This window comes from Aquila chrysaetos, chromosome 3, assembly GCF_900496995.4.
Source record: "Aquila chrysaetos chrysaetos chromosome 3, bAquChr1.4, whole genome shotgun sequence".
Taxonomy (NCBI): domain Eukaryota; kingdom Metazoa; phylum Chordata; class Aves; order Accipitriformes; family Accipitridae; genus Aquila; species Aquila chrysaetos.
Genome location: NC_044006.1, coordinates 4,300,726 through 4,326,446, shown reverse-complemented (window position 1 = coordinate 4,326,446; position 25,721 = coordinate 4,300,726). Strand labels below are relative to the sequence as shown.

At 43.0% G+C, this 25,721-nt stretch overlaps 1 protein-coding gene across 1 annotated transcript in view; it reads left to right on the top strand.

Moving 5' to 3' along the window:
- Positions 1-25,721, top strand: part of CDH4 (cadherin 4) — a 476,335-nt gene that overhangs the window by 415,408 nt on the left and 35,206 nt on the right. Inside the window, 2 exon segments of the mRNA XM_030009468.2 lie at positions 4,105-4,242; positions 23,977-24,162. Coding sequence (XP_029865328.1) covers positions 4,105-4,242; positions 23,977-24,162 — 324 coding nt within the window.

Here is a 25,721-nt window from a genome sequence, read left to right as displayed (position 1 = left end):
TTTTTTCCTTCAAAAGCCCTTCTTAGTTTTTAGGTCAGACTAAAAGCTCTGCACTTATCAAGATGAGGTTTTTTTTCCTTGGCTTAAGTAGAAGAAGCACATTTACTTCCTCTAGCTTGAAGATTTGTTAGATTTATTAAAAATACTGGCCACTGGATCTTCCAGGGTCTTTACTGGGGCTGGCTTTTTAGTCTGCACCCCCTCAGGGCAGAGGCTCATTTCTTTAGTTCTGCAGCATCACCATCAGAGCAAACATATAGTAAGTGTTTCATTTCTCTGGGTTAGGACCGTCTTGTGTCACCTCTGTGCTGTGGTTTCTGCCCTGTGCTAGTTAAAATGTCATTTTTGTAAAGAAAGAGAATATAAGAATTATTCTGTATGATCAAAATGCCATCAAGAAAATGTCTCTCATGCTTGGGGCTGCCTTTTTTTTTTTTTTTTTTTTTAATAGTTGTAACAATAATAGTAATATTAGGACAACAAACTAAGATGCCCCTGGAGATGTTGTGACAAATTGGAAGGACATGTTGAAATTGAAATTGATTGAATAGTTCAATAAAATCAGCTTAATGCACAAAAGCAAAAAGGTTAGCTACAGAAAAACAAAAAAATCAGTAATTTGTTATCTGCTGGGGCCAATCTCGCTGAAGATTGAATTAGTTGTAAACTAAAACTAGGTGCTTGAAAGCGGCACCCTTATATGCCCACACTGGAGCCTTTCGGATGGAACTGGATGTGGATGGCAACCAAGTGCCTAAAGGTTTGACAAATGTCAGGCTACTTCCATTTGGTGGACTTGGCAGCGTTAGGTTTACGGTTGGACTCGATGGTCTTAAAGGTCTTTTCCAACCTAAATATTTCTATCACTCTATTCTATGTTTTACATGTCTCTGTGTTTTATACAACTTTATGTACAAACCAAGGCCTTTCTCCGTATCAGATTGCACTTTTGCTCTAAAAGCAATACTTATGTCTTAAGCTGACAGAAATCAGTGCAACTTTGGTGGTGTCTCTAGGTTTCCATCAGCAGCTCACCTCTCACGTGTCCCTGATTGCTGCAGCTGTCTCCAATATCCTGAGATATAGTGCCCATCTTAAAGATGTGCATGCCCATAACGATCCTACCTGATTGCTCCATCCATTTGAGTTCTGGTATAGTTCCTCACATTTTCTCACTAGGCTTGGACTCCCTGCGCTTGCCTGCACATGTGCAGCGCTCCTTTGCCATCCTTCCCCTCTTCCCATCCCTAGGCACCAGCTCTTTGTGGCTGGTACATTTGTACATTACTAAATTCTGGGCATTTTCATTTTTGGCATTGTATTATCTGATTGATGTAATCTTTCTTTTAAATTTCTTTAATTTAGTGTTCTGAATTTGTGTGGGGGTTTTTATTAACACAGTGCTGTGATGCTCAGTGAAAGGTGCTTTGTTAAATAAAAAAACTTTATTGTAAACCTGAGATTAATAAGACGGGGTCCGTGAGCATGCACACACACGTATGTGTGTCATCAGAGTACGTATAATTTACTAAGCAGTAAAATCGTGAAGTTAAAACTTTTAAATGAGGCTTTCTAGTCCCTTACCCCATCTTGTACAAGAGGATTCATTTTTCCAGGGAAGCTTTGGTTAAGAAGTGAATAAAGCAAGCTAGAAAGGAGCTGAAAGCAGTGGGAGGTTTGCAGGCTGGGTCCCGGTATGAATAAGTGCTGTGCAGACAGAGTGTGACCTTACCCAAGGTCTGCAGTTTGTTCTCGGAGTTCAGATTAAAGTTTGCATAACAGCGTCACGAGTTTCAGAATTGCTTTTGACACAGAACCGGAGCTGCCTTTGCCGTGCCCTAGCTGGAGGCACGCTGCCGCGACAGTCCCGGCTCGCTCTGCTGGGCACACCTGGGAGCGTGACCTGGGAGCCCAGCAGCTGTAAAGAGGTCAGTCAGTCTGCAAACACGGTAAAATAGAAAAATGGCAAGTTAAGAAAGAAGCACCCCCGCCAATGGAGGCTGTTTCATCGCCCTCTCGGCTGACGGAAAGGAAGGAACGTTTTTTTTCCTGCAGTCGCTGCCGAAGCACTGAAGCTGTTACAATAATGTGCGACAGCTACACCATCAAATCGGAAATAATGCTGTGAATTACGTGTCTCTGTCTCACTGCAGTGAGGAACGTTAGAGGTGGCTTTGCCATTTAAGTGCGCTATTGAAATGGAGTCTCTCATGCGGGCCTCTGACCTGTTTTTCTAATTTATGTGGAATCTGATTGCCACTATTTTCTTAAATATCTTCCCCCCCTTCTATGAATTAAACCTAATGTGGCTCACTAGTATTTGGCCTGTTTGGGAATACTTCTGTCAGCCTCCCAAGTTGTCTGTAGGAGAGAATAAGGAAGGAAAAACTAAATGTGAAATAGAAATACATTCATCGCTAAGGATGTTTCAGCCTTACAGTTACCTGGTGTTTTACAAATGGAGTAATGAACGGCAACTTTTTCTGTGAGGAAAAACAAGGGCTAACAATAGTTTCTCCCTCATGTTTTATTATACAAGGTAGCAAGAGATAATGAAAGTGCATTTCCATAATATATTCCAGTTGCAAGGTGCTGATGGATCCCTGTGTGTGATGTCTTGTCAATTTAGCAGGTTAATATCTATCAATTAAAAGTCCTGGAATCAAGATAAAGCTAAAAATCAGATCTCTGTTATTCTAGCAACTCAGAAGAATTAAAGAATTAAGCCCATTACAGCACTTCAAGAATGTTTATATAGGAGTAGAGAGACCTAATTGACCTAATTCTTGCCCTTTGAAATTTCAAAGGACGTTTGACATTTTACACACGCTTGTAACATCGGCACACAAAGGGAGCAGCCCTCGAGTACCTAAGCTGTGTTCCAAGAGCGGGAGCGATCCAGCATGAAGCAGGTCTCTCCTCCCAGTGAAGTCCCTCAACTTGGCTTTGGAAAAAGCTTTTCCTGCGTAACATTGTGCCTCCCTTTGGTTTTCACACCCTTCGGGCTCTCCGATGTGCCGTCAGAGCCGTTTAGTCCTTGTGTCCCAGCTCGCAACTGTAATTGCACCTTAGACCTTAAGAAATAGGGCGTAATGTTTAGCTTCGCCCTGAGTCACGCCAATTTTGGGTAGATCCTTCCCTGGTTCTCGGCGCGTCCCTTTGCCTGTATTTCAGGAAAGGAGCTTTGCTTTCATATCTGCCTGTAAAGTGCCCTGTGTACCCTGAGCGCAGCAAGTGTAGACATCAATAGTAAATTCTGCAGATCCAAATGAAAGTTTATCGTTGAGGCCAGTTTTAAACATTAGGAGGCTTTTCTCAATGCAGGCAGATACTCCGAAGTAAAGAGACATCCCAGGGAGATGTAGACACATGCAAGATCAGACGCCCTCTCCTGTTTTATTCAATTTTATTTTCCAGTTGTATTGGCACACAGCATCTTTTAGAAGAACTTTAATGAGTGATTTTTATGGCTGGCTCTGAGGCTTTTTCTCTGAGAGCCACGTAGTTTGGGGTGCTCAGGAATTTAAATCAGATCTGCTGAACTTCTGTTTATTGCACTGAATTTTTTTTTTTTTCATACTGGACTTAAATTCTCCTTATTTACCAAGATTGTGTAAAAGATTGAAACATGGAGAGTATTTTAAGTACCAAAATGCTTTGTGGGCATCGAACTGTGTGAGCAGAACGAGCTGGAGGGCCGCCAGGCATTGTTGCTGTCAATTTTGCGGGTATAATGTTCTTAGTGATGTTTTCAGTGAAAACACATTAGCAAAATTTTTAGTGGTTTTCAGAAGACAGAAACTAATGTTGCTGAAAATGCTTAAAAATTAACAAAAATGTCTGTTTCAACCAAGGAATTTTGCCCATGAGATTTTTATTTTCCCATAAAACAGGTGATATCCACCATTCTATGCAAAAATCCCTTCAAAAACATGATAGAAAATTTTATCTGTCTTTTTTACTAATGTTTTGAATCAGATTAACTTCTTAGTCTGCTTAAAGATTGCACTTGTATACGGAAAATAAACCAAGGCGTTTCACCGGATGCATTTTTGTTTCTCATCTTTTCTTTTCTTTTCTTTTTTTTTTTTTTTTTTTTTCCAGAAAGTTCAGCAGTATATAGTCATTGTTCAAGCCACGGATATGGAAGGAAATCTTAACTATGGTCTCTCAAACACAGCAACAGCGATCATTACGGTGACAGATGTGAATGACAACCCACCCGAATTCACTACCAGCACTGTAAGTATCAATACATCAGCACAGTGATGCATGGACACACAACGTGTTTGTAATTCATGGATATTTATATCGGTCGTCTCTCTTAGCTGGTTTGGCAGATAGGAGGAACTTGATAGATAACCGTGGAACAAAGACTTTCGGGGGGGGGGGGGGGGGGGGGGGGAAGGAGGAAAAAAGGAAAAAGGAGAAGCAGAATGATTCATGAACTAGCAAAACTATTTGGCGACCAATTTTGCTGAGGTACTAAAGGAGCTGAAATAATGTGGCAAACAGACTATGTCTGATTGCACCAAAGAGGATACAGTTGTTTCACAGCAATTGGCTGTAGACATATCAGAGTTATTATTACTTATGAGTGAAACCCTGAACAGTAAGAGATATTTCGGGTTTAGTAGCTTGGATACGATTTCAAGGAAGCAGTAAATACTCAGAATGGTAACAGGTATCCGGTAAAATTTGTATTTCACCGATAGCTCTAACAGATGTATTTGTGTGTGCTGGCAGTAAACGTGTAGACATTCTTCAGTGCATCTGGTTTTAATCAGTTAAAGATCTTTCTTATATTAGTACAGTAATTCTCTATTCTGTTCTCATGTGCTCTAAGTTGCTATTACTAGGGGACAAGGGGAAAAAATAAGAGATTGCAAATGACAAATTTTTGGAGCTGACTAAGGTAAAAATGAAGAGTTAGAAGGTGAAATGATGTGGTCTGGCTCTTTTTCCAGCCTTCATAATACTTAGACGTAGAACATCTGAAATGTGCATAGTAATTTTAGAAACCGCAGAGCAGTACAGAGGGTCTACATGCTAATAAATGAGAAATCATTGTGTATCCACAATCTATACTCATATGAGGGTCAACAAGGAGCAGTAAATGATGTATCTTAAACTGACACCAAATCTTTAAAAATACAGCAAGTCTAACTGCATTGTGCCCAAGTCACTGAACATCATTTGAAGAATGTTTTTATTTACGTTATTCTGAATTTTCATTCCATCTTAAAGGGTCTGCAAGTATTTATTAGTGGAGTACCCAAGCTTCCCCTTAGTTACGCCCTTCCAAACTACAGATACGTAGCAAAACTCAAGGAAGTCGTGCAGAGCCCAATTTATGCCACCATGGACCCAAATGGGCTCCATGCCAGCTGTGGAGCCTGGGTCCTTCCTTCCCACGGCCATCAGGACCCGGGCTCATGGATGTGATGTGCTCAGCTCCCGAGCAGTTCCAGCATTTTCCGATGAAGTGACTTGGACCTAGATTCTCAGAAAAAGGAAGTCACTAAATTCCTCCTGAATGAAGAGAAAAACGGGCACACAATACATTTTCAGATCTGGGCCTCTGTCTGCAGCCTGCATTGCTGCTCCAGTGAGTACAGGGTGGGTTTAACAGCAGCACACGTGCTTCGTATCTGCCGTAGTGAACACGCCGAGCTTTGTATTGTAAAGTTGTCACTAAATATCTCTTTAAGTATGATACATACGGTTGTGAAGAGCCATAAAAATCTCATACAAGTCTCGGGCCATGTGGTCCTTTCTCCTGCCAGCATGGGATCGTTCTCTCTTCAAAATTTTATAGCGGCCAGTCTTAAAGTTTTGTGTCTCTCAGGCCATGGGACTTTTCACCGCAGCAGCACGTGTCCCCCAGCTTGCTAGTGTTTGCAGGGGGGACCTTATTCTGCCAGGGAAATACTACTTTAACCTACAGTTGAGTGAAAAAGGAGTGACATCAAGTGGCCACGTCATTTAAGCACAGGTTGTTCCAGATGACCCAGCTTGCCTGGTCCTTGTCTCCAAATGCATTTTAGGAGGTGAGGTTTCGGGTAGCGGGGTGAGCTGTGTCAGGATTAGTCACACATGCACGTCAGTGCCTTCTGGAGGGCAGCATCTCTCCAGATGTGGTATATTTTAATGTCTCTCCAAAATACTTTCCAAAGCTGAATCTGATGGAAGGTAAGATAATGGAGATTTGCTTTCAGGTGAATTCTGAGTATTTAATGTCTTGGTGTGTGTTAGACCTAGGAGGAATAAAAGCCATCAAGAGAATTACCCATAGGAATGTCTTAAATGGATTAGAAAATGCTACTCTTCCTCTAAGCAGGGTTGATGTATACCATTATTTCTCTAATTTCAATCCCTGAAGAAAGAGTTTTGCAAGGGCCAAAGGGCTTTACACAGTAGCACATGGGACTTTATAAAGATCTGAAAACCAAGGGTGTTTTACAGTAATATTTTCTGATTCTGTGGAAACAAATATCTTTGATATACTCCCGCATATAGCCAGGATGAATTTCACGTGAGTATGAAAGTATAATACGTTTTTTCCCTGACTGGCAGGGAGAACAGCATCAGGCTGATCAGTCTCTTTAAACCTGAGCTGAATCTCCTTGCTGTCATCAGATAGTCTGATCTGCATTTTAACACCTCTAAAAAATAGCAAAAATCTCTTTCCAGGAAATCTACAGCTCCTCAGAGGCTAAGCAAGCCCATGGTCTCTTTTAAGAGTGGGCACTGTTTAGAGAGATACAGTATATTTTTATTTTAAATACTTTTGCATTGAGATGCTGTTGTAAAAACAAAATAGGCTGAATAACTGAAATTGTGCTTTGCTCTTGGAAAGCTGCCAGATGAAAGGAACTCAAGCAACTATATTCAGCATAGACACATACAAAGGCCCACCCTATAGCGCTCCTAAATTACCTGTCATTCAGCCAGGGTGGTTTTAGACTTAATCGTTTCTGGATAAGAATGTAGCTCAGGAGGACACTGCACCATGCTGGTGTCACAGCTCATGTATTCAGCAGCAGGAATTAATGTTACTGTGTAAAATTTAACAACGGGATGGGAGAGAAGAAAACAGCCACTGCGATGGTCAAAGTCAGGTCACGTCCATAGCTGAGCACGCCGTGCAGGGGGGTGAAGAGACTGCATGCACAGAACGTGTGAAAGTTCAGATAGAGGTGTACGAGAACCAAAATCACTTGTCCACAGGAGTGGATGACCTGCGGAGGTATGTCGGTTAACGGACATCCAAAATACCGGATGAGCTGTGATCAAAATGTGGTGCTAGATGAGAAGTGGAAAAAGAGTAGCAAAATCACACAGAAGATCCTTAAATGTACAAATTGAAGATACTCCAGTGAAACTCCAGAATGATTGCTTGCTTATGTGAAAATGGATTGATGTGGTTTTCATACCTTCTAGTACATCACCTGAAAGGCAGGGGGAAGGTCCTGCACAAGAGCAGGGGAAGAAGCAGCCCCACCTTCTCACACAAAGGATTCTGAAATTATAAGGGGGGGGGGGGAAATCACAGTCTCTAGATGAAACAATTTTGAACGAAAGTCTGCTGTTAACTGTAAGTCCAGTCTCCATCAGCAAGAGTCATGACCAGTCCTGGTAGTCACAACCAGGACTATCCGCATCAAACTGCGAGGCACTGGGGCATAGCGAGGACGAGCTGACCTCCTCTAGTCCTTTCCAGCTCTGTTTTTTGTGATGGTGAATGTTTTCTTGATCTGCAAATGCTATCGGGCCATGCTGAGAAGCATCAGAGAGCAGCTAACAGTGAGGAAACGTCTCATGAGAGACTGCCCCAGAGTGGGAAGCAATCAGATCTGCGCCAGAAGAGTGGAGCATCCTGCGAAACGCCATAAACATCATAGGCAGCTATTTTGGGCAATGTTAATGATTTAGTGCAGGACCGTGACCCAGGGAACGCTCCTCTGGCTAGCTAAGGGACTTCAGCCTGCTCTTTGTGTTGTGTTCTTCATGTGACATTGTTGCTTGCAAAAATAAATGTAGAGAGGCAATTCTTCCCTCTGCCGAAGAGCAGAGGTACACATTCTGGGTGAGCAGAGGTGATGCCGTCTCCACGGCATAGCCAACCAGCCCGTGCCCGCAGGCTTTGGCTCAGGTGCCTTAGAAAAAGGTAGTTTAATCCCCCATGCCCAAGTTTTCCACGGTCCTTAGGGATTAGCTGTGCTAGTTCATTTTCGTGGCATTTTTGGTGGCTTGTGCATCTGCCAAATCGTGAGCTGGTGTAAAATGGTGACATTTGAACTGGACTGTGTTGCAAAGGTTTGTAGGATGTTCTACTGGGAAACTGGCTCCATTACTGTTACAAGATAAGGGTACTGGTATCAGTGTGCCCTCTGTTATCCAGTCGCCGTTACTCACAACAGGGTCATGTCCTCTGACATGTCTTAATTATGTGGAAATTCCTCAGCCTCCCTTCAAATATTTATCTCTTGTGTGCAGGCGGGTTGCGGTTTTTTCCGTATGAATATAGATCTGTAGCTGAGCCTCTGGCCAGATGCTCACCTCAGATACAGGGGGGGTGCTCTGAAATTAGTGTCGGTGTTTCAGAGATTAAAAGTCAGCCAAGACAGAACAGTGCTGGGTAGTCTCGGGTGAGATTTTATGCAAGGTGGAGACATCTTTTTTTCCCTCACAGAAGGAATGCCTTTAATTCCAGTGAAATCTTTTAACTCCTATCAGGCAGGATGCCCTTTCCAGTCTGACCCATGATACCGTTAATAGCCATCCAAGGGTTTCCACTTTATCTAAGGAAATGCATAATCAGAGGGGAGGAGAAGTTAAAGAAATCCATGCCTACACTTGATTCATACAAAGTCTATTTTTATCGTATTCAATCAGGAACAATCAGGCACAGAGAGGAGACGCAGATGAATTTGCATGATCAGACTTCTGTGTCTTAAATGTTAATTAAAAGTTATTTTAAATTTGCCTACTGTGCAGAACTTGTTTTTATAGTAGCCCGTTTAAGGGAAATATTATTTCACAGGGCTGAAGTGCTCATGATTAGTTGAGCTCGTGGATTCTTGGGAAGACCTGCCTGGCAATCAACCTCTCCTTAAAAAAAAAAAGAAAAAATAAGAAAAGAAGGGGGGAAAAAAAAAAAAGAAAGGAAAAAAAGAAACTGGGCTATTCAAGTTCTTTAAGCTCCTGAGCCTTAGGAGGTCTTATTCAAAGCTACTTTAAAATTTGCCCTTTGGCACTGCTTTGAGAATCTCCTCTTCCGAGGCTGAATCCAGTGGAGCGTGTTTTAAAGAGGCAGCTCTAGGACCGCATCCCCTTCCCCGCTGCGTTGCCTTGCTGGCTAATCTCGGCGCTGACTTCCATTAGGACCAGCTCTAAAGGTTTAGGACCGGACTGTCGGGCATGGGTGGGCGCTTCCCAGCTCACGGCGCCCGGGAAGCGGTGACTCTTGTTGGCCTGGGAAAGGCAGTCTGGCAAAAGGTTGGCTGTGAGCTCAAAGCAGAGTAGCTGGTACAGAATAACGCTATGCATACGGAGATACTCATATTCCAGCGGAAGGGGATGTGTTGCTGGCTAAGGTTAATCTAGTTGCGAAGTGGATTTGGCTAATCAGTGGAGGAGCAAGTACTTACTGCAAGTACATCAGGAAAAGCAGTTCTTGCCAGTTTTTAACTGGGCTATTTAATTAATAGTGTCAGATCAGACTCATCTCTGGCTGCTAACAGTAACACTGAGTTAGTAACCTGGCTTGTACTGGACTGAATCAGTCAGCAATGAAATCGGCAGAGTGAAGAGCTCGGTGCTTCATGAGCAAAATGACATGAAGAGAGACCGAAGTTGAAAGGGCTTTTTGGTTTTGGCACTGCACTGCCAAAAATGTCTGACCTTTGTCTGTGCAGGTATTCTGGTTCCTCCGAGTACTATGGAAAATGCTAGTGAGCCCGCTCTGAAAAGTGCTTTGGAACTTGAAAGTGAAGCAGGCTCTCAGTGCATCACTGCCATGCTAGCATTGTCCTCTAGCATAAATAGTTCTTCTTCCTCCCGTTTTGATGTCTCCTTCCCATTTTCTCTCCCATCTCCACCCTGATATACTAGTGCACATCATTTTGCGAAGCTAAACAAGCCAGACTCGTCCAACTCCTTTTTACGTTACAGCTTTCCGTTCCCCTGGTTATCTTGCTAACCCTGCTTGTGCACCGGGCTCCGCTCAGATTTCTGTCTTTTGACCTAATTTGTATATAGTAATCCAGACGAGATTTTTCAGTGTCTTGAACAAGAGCACTAATATTTGCTAGGATCAAATTTGCCTTTTTCACAGCCATGGTGTAGCACTCGCTTAGTCCTCCTGCTCTGTAAACGTGCCAAAATTGTGGAAAAGCAAACAAGCATAAGCCAAAATTTTACTCCTTGTTCTGTGTGCATTTGTTCTCATGTTAATGCTGTTGAGGACAAAATATAGCTGTGCATCAACCAGTGCAAGAGCAACGCTGTCCAGGGCTGCAGAAATAGCTGATGTGAGCTGTTAAAATGTGACTTTTTCGCAAGTGGCAAAGCTTGGGGCGAATGCTTCACCTGGTCTCCAGCCCCCTGAGTTAAATCCTGCTGAGCTCTGGTCTTAACAGTGAGTTCAAAAATAGCAAAGTAGCAGAGAAATCCCTCAGCTTTTTCTTCAGGCTGAAAGGTACTGACTTCCAAATGACTGTGATGCAAAGTTGTAAATAGGTCTGGTTTGGAGAAATGATATTTAATGGTGGTAGGAAACCAAAATTGGAAACCAAGTCAGCCTGCCAGCAGTTTGGGGTTTCCTAAGCACATTTATAGCCAGATCTATCCAGAAGCATTCAGTACATGTGAGCATTTTGAGCAATCCCTTTTACATGCATGCTCATGTTTTACAAATTAATCTTACCCTGTGAAGGGAGGACCCAGCAGGAATGAGATTTCAGTGGGATTTCCTGCAGACAGAAAAATGGACCAGGATGCCTACCAAGGGCTTCCTAAAAAGAGCTCTTACCGTGCTGATCCAGGCAAAACCAGTGGAAGTGGGTAGCTAACTATCTCCCAGGACCCAGGCCCGTGTCCAGATCTGGAAGAGATCAAGGGCTTAAATCTTGAGCACCTGGTACTTAATTTCCCGGCGTATAGACTAAAGCTGCGTATGTAGTTGCCCATTCAGATCTCGCAGTCCCCATCATTACACCTGCACCATTCAGAAGGTCTACAATGACATTTCAATATAGATTAGCCTGGATGCTACAGTATTTTAAAATCATCAAAATTATGCCCGTGGCATAATTTAGAGGCAGTTGTCACAAGAGGCAGAAATCAAGCTGAACAGCGCAGGTCAGAGCTGGCAAGGGGAAAGACCCAATACCATGGTGAGAAAATTTACAGAACTGCGTTGTTTTACAGCTGAAAACAAACCCAGGAGTTCTGTACAGTCCTGCAGACAGGCTTTATCGTTAAAAATCAATTGTGTTTTCATGGAAAATCCCAGGTGACTGTGTTTGCTTGCAATTTTCCAATCAAAACGAAGCTCAGCCAAACTATGCAGTAAAGCTTGGGCTGTTATAGAGCTGTCATCATCTAACTGAAATAAATTATTATATTCAAGTGAATCGAATATGCCCAGTAGCATTTGGCTACCTAATTCTGTGTGCATTTCAATTAAATATATAGTCGGTGAAGTTTTAAAAGCTACAAATCAGTTTAGTTTTCCGAAATAAGAACTCAGTGTTTATAAATTGAAATGGGCTTTCAGCCTCTCATTGCAGGTCCTGACGAAAACCTTTGTCACGAGCAATGAATTAGACTAAGGATGTTAGGTCAAGAGGTGGCAGAAACAAACGGAGAGAGCACAAGCAGAAACAATATTCTTTCTTCCCATCCTGTCTCGGTCTTGCTCAGGACTCACCACACTAATGCCGGGGGCTTTGGTGCTGCAGACTTGCAGGTTAGCTGTGGTTAGGAAAGTATTTACGTCTTGATAGAAATTATTTACATCTTGACCTGCCTTTCAAATCAAACTGACCTTTGGAGATGGATCCCTACCTAAATTCCAAGCCTGTCCAACAGAGCTTAGGAGATGTGACGCCTACACAGTTTTGATTCTGATAAGGAATGAGCGAGATCCCCAACTCAGGGTGCAGATTTTTTGTGAGCAGTATGACTCTTCCCAGGCACAGCATCTTTAAGCGCCTGGAGGCCCTTTCAATGCCGTGCTATGGAAAACAAGACACGCTTCATACTCTCTTGTGGATACTCAACTTTTGCTCTTTATTTTATCACCTCTTTCATCTAAAATGAAAGATATTTCTCAGTTTATGAGAAAACAATAATTCCTCGTGTCTTAATGAAAAGAGCATCAGCCCCTTCTGTGATTTCTGTGAAGTCTTTACACTAGTGTAGCGTATGACAGAAAGGATGAAATACCTTCAAGACTACTTCGTGTAGTCTGCAAGATGGATAGATAGATAGGTACAAAGATGTCTATGTACAAAGACGCAAATATAGATATGCGTACAGCTAGATTCAAAGCATAGATAGATACTGATACAAGGCAAACAGTCATCAATAATATCCCAGTCTCTACTCCCAGATCAATTGTGGTTTATATGAATTATTCCATTACATTGTGTGGGTATATATGCATTGATATAAAAAAATGTGGTCTCCTTGATAGAAGTCTCTTACTAATAGACCCCATTAATCAAAACCTAAATTTACAGTGGCTTTTGTTTTGTTTATTTCCCTTCAGTACATTCATTTTCAAATTATCACCAAATTAATCATGTACAGTGCTTTAAACCAACCGCCGTTTGGTGAAACAGTTCTGGTTCCTCTCCATTACACTGAGCATTAGTTATTAAGGCACAGTTCAGGGCTCTGTTTAGCCTGATTCTGTCCTGAACCTAATTGGAATCAGCTAGATTCTTCCTTGTAAATGGGTCAGTCACACAGAAAAAACATCAAATGTAATCTTGAGATTGCAAAAAAAAAAAAAAAGAGAGAGGAAAAAAAGAAGATAATTTTATTTCTCTTCATTGATACCTGCCTGGTGGTTAAAAGAAAGATTAAAATGAGGTCATTAAACTTTCCTTGGAGACAAAACCCAGACCTCAGTGGTAATATGATTAATCAAATATAAAAGTGAAGCTACCCTGAATGAATAACTCATTTTTATAAAATATCTAATTACTGAAATGTCGTCTGCTGCAGAAAAAGAAGGGGGGGAAATTAATTGCAATAACAATTCAAGAAGATAAAGTTTTTCTGAATTAGGTCTACACAAGAAGCTAAATTGAGTTGATTAAGTAATTTCGGTTTCAGGAACACCCTTGATGGAAGTTAGTAGTAATGAATTTTTCAGACCTTGGAGTTTAAAATTGCCAAAGACCAGTGATTTAAAAAATGGGAACGATAGTTTCATTACGGATTTCAATTTTCTGTCACCAAAAAAAAAAGGGGGGGGGGGGGGGGGGGGGGATATAAAAAAAACCTTCTATTGGTCTCAGAGTGGACACATGTACTGCTTGGTATAAAATCAAGAATAATATAACCTCCTCTCTTGATGCTAGAGAGCACAATCTCAGCCAATTAGAGCTACAGCACCGCACGGGAGGTAGAGCCCGCGATGCTGCTCATGCCCTGCTTCTCAGCACGTAAGTGGTTGAAATCCAGGAGTAACAGCACAACCTCTGTGCCTACGTACCTCGTGCATATGTGCTCACCTGTTATGTACAGCACGACGCTCTCCTTTCCTTACAGGGCTTTTGGGTAGCTGTCGTTAACAGGGTTGAGCGGCATGTGCATATCCATCATCGGCATCGTAGTGATACATAATAATTTGTTTTGACATTTGGTTTTCTAGCCTGCTGTTTTGCTGGTTTATGCAGTCAGGTGAATCTTATCAAAACACAGACGATATCCGTACGCTGGCAAGACCACCCCTTACCCATGCGGTACGACAGCCCCTATCAGCTATCGCTTGCCATAACCCATTCGTCACGAACCGTTTCATTTGCAACATCTGGCAGCGCTGTATCTCCTGGTGCGATGTCTCTTGTAGCAGGGACTTCTCTCTTCTTTCTCCTTCCCTGTTTAACGGGCATGGGATCCGGAGGGAGAAGCTGTAGACCACATCCCCAGACCATGCCTGCCATAGTGCTGTGGAGGAATTGTCCAGTGAGGAAGAGGTGCCAGGGCACACGTGAGCTATGTGTGCGCAACGAGGTGTGACACAGCCAGGTGTCGCTGACAAAATCTCCGTAGTCAAAGGAAATGTCTACAGAGAAATACCCTTCCTGCTCTGTGGTGTGCTGTGATGGAAATCACGGTGGTCTTCACCACCTGATACGTGTGTGTGGATTAGACACCGTTCCCATAATCTCTGGTCTAGCTAAAATTTTAAGGAGAAATCAGACATTAATGCTCCTATGTCGCATGTATCTACCCACTTCAGTGTTTCTTGTCTGACATTTATCCACCTGTAGCATTTCTCTCAAATTTGAATGATTTCTTCTAGATCGTATGCCTCTTTCTGCTTTTGGATATATATTAAATCTCCTCATTCTCCTCCTGAGCCCAGACCTGGCCTTGGAGGGCCCAATTCAGTTGCCTGAGCGTAGACACCCAGCACCATCCAGGAGGTCCCTGGTTAGGCAGGACGTCCTCACAGCCCTGGCAGGGACGTCTCCATGTCTGCCAGATGTCCCAGGCAAATACCCACTGGTAGTGGATTATTTCATTATCTTAAAAGTACACAGCATCTCAGGCATTGATGCGAGGCTGGGAAATTTAAATACATTTTGTAACTCCATTATTGCAAGGCACTGAAATAAATCCCCTTCTGAAGTTGGCTAACTTCCATGGGTCGGCAGGTTTTTAATTCTTCAGTATTCTGTTGCCTTAAAAACAGTTGCTTCCAAGGGATGTCATTTTAAGAGGATATATATCTGGAGTTTCATTAAGCACATTTCACTTATGAAATCTTTAGTGACATGCTGGGGAAAAAAAAAGGAGATTTAGCAAAGGATTTGTTAGTGCTGTGAGTTTTCTCTTATCAAATATTTCTAACTGTCCAGGATGTCTTAACGCTTCCCAATTGTAGAAGAGAGCTCTGGTCAGGACACAGAGAACAACCAGAGTTAAAATCAGAGAGGACGGTTAAAAGGTTTCACATAGTTTTTTCGAGCATGGTGGAGTTTTTCAAACCGTTCAGCTTAGTGCAATAACATGTTTTAATTGCCAAAAAAATAACAGAAATAATAACATTTTCCTTCCTAAATTTACAAGTATATAGTGACTCCCTCTTTTCTTTGACCCAATATCCTCCCATTTCTCACTGCATTTCTCTTCTCTGCTATATGCACTTTGACTTTCCTGTTGTAAACAAAATTTCAGCGAGAAGCCTCTTTCTCGTGGCAAGTCTGATGAATTACACAGCATTTAATTTAGTCTTCATTCTGTGCTCTGAATTACTGTAAGCAGGCGGGCATGCATTTTTCTGTAATGCCAAGATTTTTATCTAGTTGAAGGTGTCCCTGTTCATTGCAGAGAGTTGGACTAGGTGACCTTTAAAGGTCCCTTCCAACCCAAACCATTCTAGATTCTATGATTTTAGGGACTCCATCCGAAGGTGAGCTTGGGAGGGCAGGTTTCCTCTACTTGCTTCAGGGCAGTGCTGCAGCTGAGCCATCTGGGTTTGTCTGCAAACTGGAAGGGCTCTTCAGCAACCCCTGCAACGTGGAGACGCGTCCCCCGCTCCCGATTCCCTTCCCGTAGAAACCACAGCGTAGGGGAGCGGGAATGCAAATCTCCCTGTGAGTGCAAGCTCTCACCCCACCGACAGGCATTGCCGTTACATTTTGTGCAGCAGTAAGGACATAAGAAATTGGCCATCGTGGCACCAGCTCAGAAAATGACATCTTTAAACCGCAGTAGCAGCACTTGTCGAATAAAACATACGCTTCAGTGCTTTTCTCCTACAAGGATGCTCTGTCCAGTCAGGGACCCTGTTTATGACCAGACCTTGTGGGTTTTCCACCATCTGATTGTGGTGTTCGAATCTAGTCGTAAAAAAAAAATAAAATAAATAAATCCCCGTGTGTGCTAAACAACAGAGATTTCAATTGCAGTGCAGAGGAGGTTTGAGCTAGAGTCAGCATGCAGACTGGCTGAGCTGTGCTATGCAGGAAACTTGTTAAAAAGCTCAATACCAGGATTATAGTGTACATAAAAAATTCAGTTTCAGTACTCTTAAAATTCTCCCTTTCCCAAATATCTGTCTTCAGATCCCAAAGGCATGAGCAGCTTTTATATGCCTTAAAATCTGAAAAAAATAAATTAAAAACTCATTATAAGAAGTGGGCAGTTAATAAGAAAATCCTAAACCAGACTTATCAGCTTAAGGCCCTTCTTTATGAAACTTTATTACAGGTACCTGAATTGAAACATCCCCCTCTATATACATCTCACCAAGAAATGAGTCAGACCTGTGGAGTATGTTTTGCTCACTTAGGAGCTGAACTCTGTCGCACAATTTTTGTTAGTCTGGTTTGCATTTAAATTGGGGAAAAATACATTTTCAAAGTTTTGCTCAAAACAGCACAGTTATTTGCTACTTTGCACTTTGAAGAAAGATTTGAGGCTTGATGTTCCAACAAATGAAGGAATTTCACCCTCTTTTAAGGAAGATGGGGGTTTTGGAGAGTAAGGGCGAACACCACGGTCTGCACGTTGGAAAGCTCTCCTCCTGCCGTGCTGGGTGAGACGCGGGACGCCAGCCCTGCTTCGGCAATTCAGGAAGGTCGAGGTATCAAACCGCTGTTGGCCTTCGAGGCGGTGAAGCTTCACAGCCAGTTGTTCTTTTGGCCTGTTTTTGCCCAGCCGTACAAATCTGTTCGGGTTCCTCGGGTGAAGCCAACGCGATGCAGAGCCTGGGGAAGAGCCGTGCTGATGATCCAGCTCATCCCCAGCGCGCGGTTCTCCGCCAGCCTTCCCGTTTGGGAGCTTTTCCATCTCAGTTGCTCAACGAGGATCACAGGGCTACGTGGCAATGCACTGGAGAGATCGATAGACTAATCCAGGCTGACCTAATGGATTTATCAAGTAACACATGAATTAATGATGTTCTCAGGATCCTGCCCCAACGCAGGCAGCAGAGGGCAGGACGCGGCTCCAGCCCCAGTTCTACAGCTGCCTCGGGAGACATGGGCAGGTCACTTAGCCTTTAGTTCTGCAGCTGAAGGGAAGCAGAGGGCCGTCAACCACTGTAAAGCAATAGTGTATCTGTGCAAAAATGTTTTATTCTATAAATGTATGTATATAATATTTTTTTTTAAGAATGAGGCTTTGTAGGCAGTTCCAGCTGTTTTAAAATCCATGCCTCTATTTAAAAGATAGCGTTACTAATTACACCTGACAATCAAATAGTCTGTAGAAGGGTATCAGCTACCTTTTCCTGCTGTTCATTCTGTAGGCAAGAAACAAAGGTACGTTAGACAAGAGAGCAAATGAAACGTTCAAAGGATTCTTGTCTAAAACTGGAAAATAAAAGGCTGTGCTATCAGATCAGAATTTTAACATATACTGTTTCCACTGGCTCCTGACATAAAATCTTTTCTTGTTGAGTATAACCATTGTTAAAGGTCACTGTTGCAAAGGCTACATCATTTAGACGAGATGAGATCCCATTTTGGATAAATTCACAATTTTAGTTCCTAACAAGGAGATAGTATCAGGATTTGAATGTACAAGAGTGCCGGGTTACAGATTAAAGGCTTTTGTGTTCTGGAAACCACACTATGCCAGATTTCATGAGTTTCAGTGAGACGTGCAAGTCCCCAAAGTCAAGTAGGTTGATTAAAGTGGTTCTTTATAGCCTTTGAAATACAGATAAAGTACAACTTTCCTACACGGGGTTAATGTAGAATTTTTTTTTCTTGACAAGGCTATATGCCTTTCCAAGGACGTAATTTTAATCTCTTTTTAAACCTTTCATACGAATGTTGTAAAAAGCTCCTTTGTGTTGTAATGCATTTTTATAAAATATCTAAATTTCTATGCAAACTTCGAACCTCGTTTCATAAGATATATTTATCTGGAAATGGTTATCTTGCAGCAGAATAGTGTCTTGTGTCATCATTTCTGTGGCATCTTTTCATACTGTCACAAGAATGTAACATCTGATAATGAAAAAAATTAGTGCTTATTGTCAGACATGCAAGCTTCTTTTTTTTTTTTTAATATTCTTTTACTATTACATGCTCTTGTCCCTGAACTCTTGGCAAGTACTCTAAGAGTCTCTGAACCAAAGTGAAAGCGAGACCTGCACATTCCTTCCTCACACCAGAAAGTCTGAAATGAGAGTGTTTTCTTCTGCTGCTTCTGAAAGAAAGCATATTGCTTGCTTCTCCTCTGTTCCTGCTTTGTCTTCATATTCAAAGAGTAAATCTTGTCATTTAATCCAAAACTAGCCGTTACTTGTGATTTTGAAAAAATAACACCAGTAAAGACAAAGCGTAAAGCCAATGGCTGCTGTCAGCTACAGGAACACGGTGGAGGTTTTGTGCACCCCATCATAAGATCAGCTTCAGAAGTGTAAAAGTTTAGGGCTTGCTTTAGTTTTGCAAACTCATCCAGCAGAAGTGAAACCAGCACTGAGAACGCACTGAACGTCGCTTATAGTTCCTTGTAGAAACTCCCAATAAACAAGCGGATGGTCCGGCTCCACCACGCCACGCGTAAAGCTGTGAGAGCTCCTTTGCAGGCAGGTGAGGCGTTTTAATAGCACAGACCGCTGAAGATAAAGGCAGAACTTCCAAAGCATCCTTTAAAAGTTGGTGAGCTAATTGTCACGCGCTTGCCTCCGCTCGGCTGGGCAAGGCTGACCCCTGCCCGACCGCGACGAGCCGGTGCCTGCAGCCCGAGCAATTCATTTCTGAATGAGCACCGTGACAGCTGGGCCTCGTACCAGCGGAGCAAAACTGCGAGCTGGCAAGAGTGCGTTGGGCTTTATAGATAACGTTTGGGAAGCATTTGCCACATGGCACATAACTAGTCTGAAGTACGATACGCATACGTGGATGGACTGTGGAGTAGGTCCAAGTGAACGTGAAGTTGAAGCAGGGACACTGCAGTGCAGGGGATGTTGTGGGCACGAACCTGAAAAACCAACAGCAAAGAGGCTTACGGAGGGGTTGCTGGCTGGTGCAATGCAGGGGTGCCGTGGGCTGCCTCAGAAAAAAGCGAGGACATCGGTACTTAGAGGGCGGTCATCGTTCGAGAACACGCTAAAGGGAGTAGTTCTTTAGTAAAACATGATTAAGAAATGAGCATCTCGGAATCTGATTTGCACGCAAAATATGGTTGATTTTATGGAGATGATGTGGGGAGTCGAGTGAGCTTGTGGTTTCTGCTGCACAACGGCAACGGTGGAGCGAGAACCTGGAGGTCACTGTTTGGCTGTCACAGAAGCTGATAGCCAAGTCTGACCCGTACGGCATAGAGGGGGTAGGATAACTTGCAGACCTAGTACAGTCATCCATACAGCAAACAATATTGGAAATTAAAGGTCAGAGAATTGATAGTAAGGCTTAAGAAAACAGCAATTAGGCTGCTAGGAAGAAAAGCTAAATTACCGGTAGTAGGAGTCGGGGGGAAAAAAAGAGGATTATTGATCTAAATATCAAGTTGGCAGATACACAGAGTACAATCTAGAGGTTTTTTACACCTCTGGGCTTACTCAACCCCCACAATAAAAAATGCAGGCCTATAAAGATGGAATAAGAAGCAATCAATTAGGATGGCATTTGCTTGTTTCCGCGCTGCAGCTGGGCAGGCACATCACAATTAATGATTTATTAGGAGATTTTCGTCTTTTTTTTTTTTTCCATTTTGCACAGATCGCTGCAACCAGACTGCAGTTGTTTATTCATTTGCCTGCTATTCAAGCATCTTTGTTAAATACCGTGCGGAAAAGGTAACCGGTCGGCTCGCAAGCCAGCGCTTGGCTGGGAGGATGCCCTTAAGCGTGGAGGAGCTGGGGTTCGGTGTTCAGGCCGTGGGCAAACGCAGCCCCCTGCGCACCGGGTTCCCCGGCTGCGCGTCACCTCGTATCCGGAGCTTGCTGCGTAACGGGGTGGCCTGGCAGCGGAAAGCGGTGGGAGATGGGACGCCCCACGCCACGTGCACGCGTGCGCTCGCTCGCTCGCGTTTCGATTTCTCTCAACCGAGGGGAACCTAGGGAGAAGATGCGGCGCTTTGCAGCAGTCATAGCTGTCAGGGGAAGGGCTCAGAGTCTAATAAGGGGACTGAGATGCCCTTATTCTTCTGCGTTAAGCAGTAGCTGTAGGTCATAAAGAGCTACTTCTCTAGGCGATTCAGCCTTCATAAACTACTTCTGCCTGTAACAAATGTTGCGTCATCATTAGCAAATCTTGGAGGCGACTCAAAAATCTTTCCTGTTCGTGTGAACAAGTCTTTGCTTTCACAGCTTTTTTAGCAAAATCAGCTAGAAAGAAAGTAAGAACGTTGGAAAAAAGGAACTCCCTTTAGAAGGAAGCCTGAATAATTATCTTTGTATTCATCCATCTTAATTCCACACCTCCCTAGGAGTGGCTGCAGTGAGCTAATTGGTTTTACTCTGCTGTGTGTGGCTTCACCGCCTAGACTCCAGATTTATTGCGCAAAGTCAAGTCATTGTGTGAATTCATCATTTGTGTCCCCCCCATCAGCCCCTTTCTCCTCTGGAGTGATTTTTGTCTGCGTGTTTATATGCTGTCAGGTACCGGGTGAGACGAAAGACAAACTCTGGGATTAACCAATTTTAGTATAATCTGATGCAACCTGAAAATCAGAATGAATTACTGCCTTTTCAGCAAGACGTGACTTCAGACAGGCCAGCTCCAGAGGAATGAGAGAAGGACTTCTGCCAGCACAGGCTTTTATGGGAGGGGAAGAAAAAAGACCCTGCAGAATTTAAGGATTTAAGAACATGCCAGGTTCAGAACAAATCCTTATCTGAGAAGAGAAGCGAAGTGTGTAACAATCAGCCATAGAAATCCTTGTGAATGGTCTTTTAAAAAGCGCTCTGGAAATTAAAGACTTCAAATGCAACAATTGAAAGTGAAGCTAAATGAAATACAGGGGAATATGAGTAAATGCTACAAGTATAGGTCAAGCACTGCTTTATCAATCTTATGTTTACTCCAGCAGCTCCTCCGTTGCCCATTGTTTTACCTTGTTTGAATAGATATGCTTCTCTTTATTTGAAAATCAATTGTAATCTTATGAAAGAGAACTTACAGCACGGGGAATGCTGGAAAGCAGCATAGTGAAAGATGGCATTGTTCATTTTCCTAAGTTACTCCAGGGTAGGAAGGGAACGACATTAAAGAAGTGTGGGTAGCTTTGTGCTGCCATCCTTCCCTTAGCAGACGTAATTTAATGTCATTACTTAATTTTATTAAAGGTAAAGACAATTGTGGACAATAAACGTTACAGCATTTACTTATCATAATGATAGTGGGGGAGTGTTAGAAGGAGGAAAGACAGGCTCTGGTTTGGATTCCCAGTAGCTGCTGATCTGTAGCTGATGAAAATTGTTCTGTTCTTCATGGTGCATCTCTCCAAAATTTGCTTCCTAACCTGAATAGCTTTGGATGGCTCCTTTGATTCCTGTGTTTGTACTCTGTTCTCATCAGCAAAATATTTGGCTTTATAAGCATAACAGACAATATCCACCCTACGCTACATATCCACCCACTGCTACATAGGACTGATCGTTCCCTAACTATACCTAATAGGTATCAACAACAACTGGGTGAACTCCTGGATTGCTCAGTATATGCAGAGCATTGTGGTTTTTACCCTAGTGAAAAAGCTTTATAGACTGTTGGCGATCTTCCTCCAGGCTTTATATTGAAATGTGCTTGTGTATTTACAATTTTTAATATACCTCATATTTTTAAAATATGTCTCGTAGTAAACTTTATCGCTACAGGCCGAAAACAGATGTTGTGATGGCTTTTACAGAAGCTGCTGTAAAATCTGTTGGCGATGGTGTGGGATTTTTCCATCTAACCCAAACTGATTGGCAGCACCCGAGTTATGATCTACTGAAGGTGTTCAGCAGCCTGGAGGACTGACCCTCTTAAATGTCTTAAATACAACTGATGGCTTGCTCTTGATGAGTTAATTCTGTTTAGTTCTGCAAGGCACAAGCCTGGTAGTAACGGATGAAAAACTGTGGTCCTGGGTCAAAGATTTGAGATGGTTACACAAAGTGCTTAACTCCTTTGAAGTTACAGTACGATACCTTGATGTTAGCAGTGCAGCCGTCTCCTAAAAGAGACTGGGGGCTCATCAACTTGTCATTGCTGGCATGCCATACAACATTAATTTAATGTAATGGGCAATAGATAACTAGTGTGGATTTAGTAAGAGACAATCCTGCTTAACTAATCTCCTTGAGTTCTTTTGAGCAGGTTTCAGACAAGGTAGTAGATATGACATAATCTAATGGATTTTTCAAGAGGCTTTTGATAAATTTCCATGTGGTATTTCCCCTGCTTAAGCTGTGTGCCGCAGAGATTCCAAATTGGGCAAGAGAATGGGTAAAAAACGAGTAAAATGATGGGAAATTAAGAGAAAAGAAGAGCTGTAGCATGTACTGGAACTAGAATTATCCCGCAGCTTCCCACTGTTCTTCTCTACCACTCAGCATGGCTGGAAAGAGATGCCATCTGCATTCACTAATGAAAACTTGTTTAGGACAGGTGCATAACAGAAAAGAGGGCAAAATGCCATTCAGCGTACCACTAAAGGGCAAATTTAAATTTACATTAACATAAGGCAGATTGAATATTTTTGCTGTCAGTGGTGGAATAATATATACTAAATATAAACGCACATAACCGAAAGACTCCAGTGGATGGGTATGGGTTAGGAGTGGAAAGGGACTCTTGTGCTAACAAAGGAATGATTTATTATCATTTACATAACCTGGCATTTGTGCACACCAAAGGCACCAAAGGCCAGATTTTCAGAAGTGCTCTGCTCCTGCAGTTGGGGGCCAGGATTTCAGTTGCAGACTCAGAGCCAGCCGCTCCCGTCGTTTCCCCAGTGTTTAATTTGCCATATGTCAATCAGAGTGTTGATTTGCAAGTGCTGCTAATAGGCGATGCTGAGAGATGAGGACAGTTGAAAATTTGGGAATGTGTCTTACTGGCAGCTTTTGAGCCCCAAACACTGGAAGTATTCACAGGCCAGGATCCCTGATCAGTCGTATGATAAATCAAGGACTGGAAAGCAGAAAAGAATGTAGTTAATGCATCAGGATATGCCTGAACGGGACACGCTTCATGAAAATCAGTGCTAAATGAGAGAATTAAGCACCAGGAAAGGCTGTGGCAAAATCACAAGAAACACTTTAAATAATGAGACAAAATCAAATCAAGGGCAAGAAAGAAAGAAAATGAAGTAAAATCACTGAAGAAGCAATAAAATGCCATCACTGAAACCGGAGTGAGGCAAAATACCTCAGGTTAAAGGGACATAGTCATCCTAAAAAACGCACATTTTAGTCTGCCATTTTTACCTGCTGTTGACAATTAACTCTCTGATTGCTGTAACTGAATGAGAATATCAGGAACATTTTTTGCTCGTTTACTTCGAGCATTTGCTGAAACTTGGGCAGTGACTAGATGATAGCGGGTTTGTTCTCCTTCGGGCTGAAAGGTGAAACTGGGCTTTGAAAGGTTTGGAAAAATACTCAAAGAAAAAAATAAGAAAACCAGAAGGGAGAAAGGGATGTGTTGCTCATAATGTATAACCCTGTGGTCCTCTTCATGGGACTGATTGCCCAGTCGGCGTGCTGATGTAGGAGAGAGGGGAGGTAGCCGTGAGGACCAGCAGAAAGCTCCCACCATGACCGCTTCTGTCTTTTATTTGCAGTATTCAGGAGAAGTTCCTGAGAACAGAGTGGAGGTTGTGGTGGCAAATCTGACGGTGATGGACCGGGACCAGCCTCACTCCCCCAACTGGAATGCCATCTACCGTATTATCAGCGGAGACCCCTCTGGCCATTTCACCATCCGGACAGACCCCGTAACCAACGAAGGCATGGTAACCGTCGTGAAGGTAAGGGGGAAGCCAAAGCAAATCTGTATTTGTCACCCTTTCAGCTACCTAAGGCTACAAGGATCGCCAGAAGCCTGCAGTTATTTCGTGCCTTCTTTACCTGGGAATACGAGTGCTCGAATCTGTTGTTTCCCGTCTCTCTCTGTGCTGGAGTCCTGAATACTTTTTACTTCAAGCGTATGCCACTGGTTCTGAGTTTCCCAACTCAGCCCAGCCCACCATAAGGTTTCATAAACTCTCTTGTGCTGAAGGCTCTTCCCAGCATCCGAGCCTGACCTCCGTGTCCTGCTCCTCCTTAGCTTTTTGAGCACCGTAAGAGGGAATGGTGCCTGGGCTGTGCAGCCCTGCCCTGCCTGGCAGGTTCAGGGCAGAGGCTGCACCTTTTCCTTTTTGAGCCAGAAAACGCCCCGTTAGCTGTGAGTCAGAGGTAGCATTTCACTGCAGGGGATCAGTCAAGTGATCCTCTGTGAAAGCACGAGTGCAGGAGAGATTTCAGGAGGAGTGAATTTCCTGGTAACAGAAGGAAAGGAGAGATTTTCGTCTGATCGAGATGCTTGGCAGAAAAAAGTTGGAGCAAATGTTTCCTTTTCCTAGTATCAAGCGATAAACACGCAGTGTGGGACAGATCCTCAGCTCAGAATAGCTCCACTCAAGTGAAAGCCATTCCCCAGGTTAGATCAGCAGAGGATCTTGTCCAAAGACAGCGAAGTAAGACTGTAAATATCCACCGTCCCTTCTTTCCTCCATCTGTTGCCTTCAGCGTAAGGGGAGCTGGAACCCTCAAGATATCTGCAGCAAGTATCAAATTCTGTTTCCCTCCTTGCCTCCAAAGAACATGACTTTATCTTCATTTGAGCGTTCGCTTCCCTTTCAGTTACCGAGGCCAGCAGCCCAGGCAGTGAATGTTTGTGCAGTCAGTACATGCAGCCAGAACATAACTGGATCCATTCAGCGTTCACTGACTCTCTTCCCAGATAAGATGCCTATGGATGCTCCCTCTGACTACCAAAAGGGTGAAGGTGTCACAAATAGGCTGCTGTGATCTCTAGGAGCTCGCACGACATGCACTGTGCGCTGCACCTGAAAAAGATAATACATTGTGGGACGGACAAAGCCTGCAACTTTTGATAAGTCTGGCCTTCTCTAACAAAAAGTTTTAACCAACAACTTAGGATGAAACACTAATGTTTAAAGAGCAACGGGATTTAAGAATAGCTCTGTGTTGAAAAAAAGAGCCCCGCTCCCTTGTAGCTAATAAGTTGCAGTCATTCTTAATACATACAGTTTGGGTATTAGGAAAAATGACATCAGTGAAATGCCAATGAGGTTACGCTGGTAAGAACGTGTGAGCTTGTGAGCTTGTCCTGTTCTCTGACCCTTAGGCTATGTGTGTGTGTCTGCAGATGCCACTTTGCTGAAACTTTAAGGGAGACATCATCTTACCTGCTAGATGGTATTTCAGCAGGGTCCTTTTATTTATCACTCTTTATTGCTCTGTAATGATGGTTGACAGCCTTATCTGATCCAACGTTACAAAACCTGTTCAAGCTTAGCAGTAG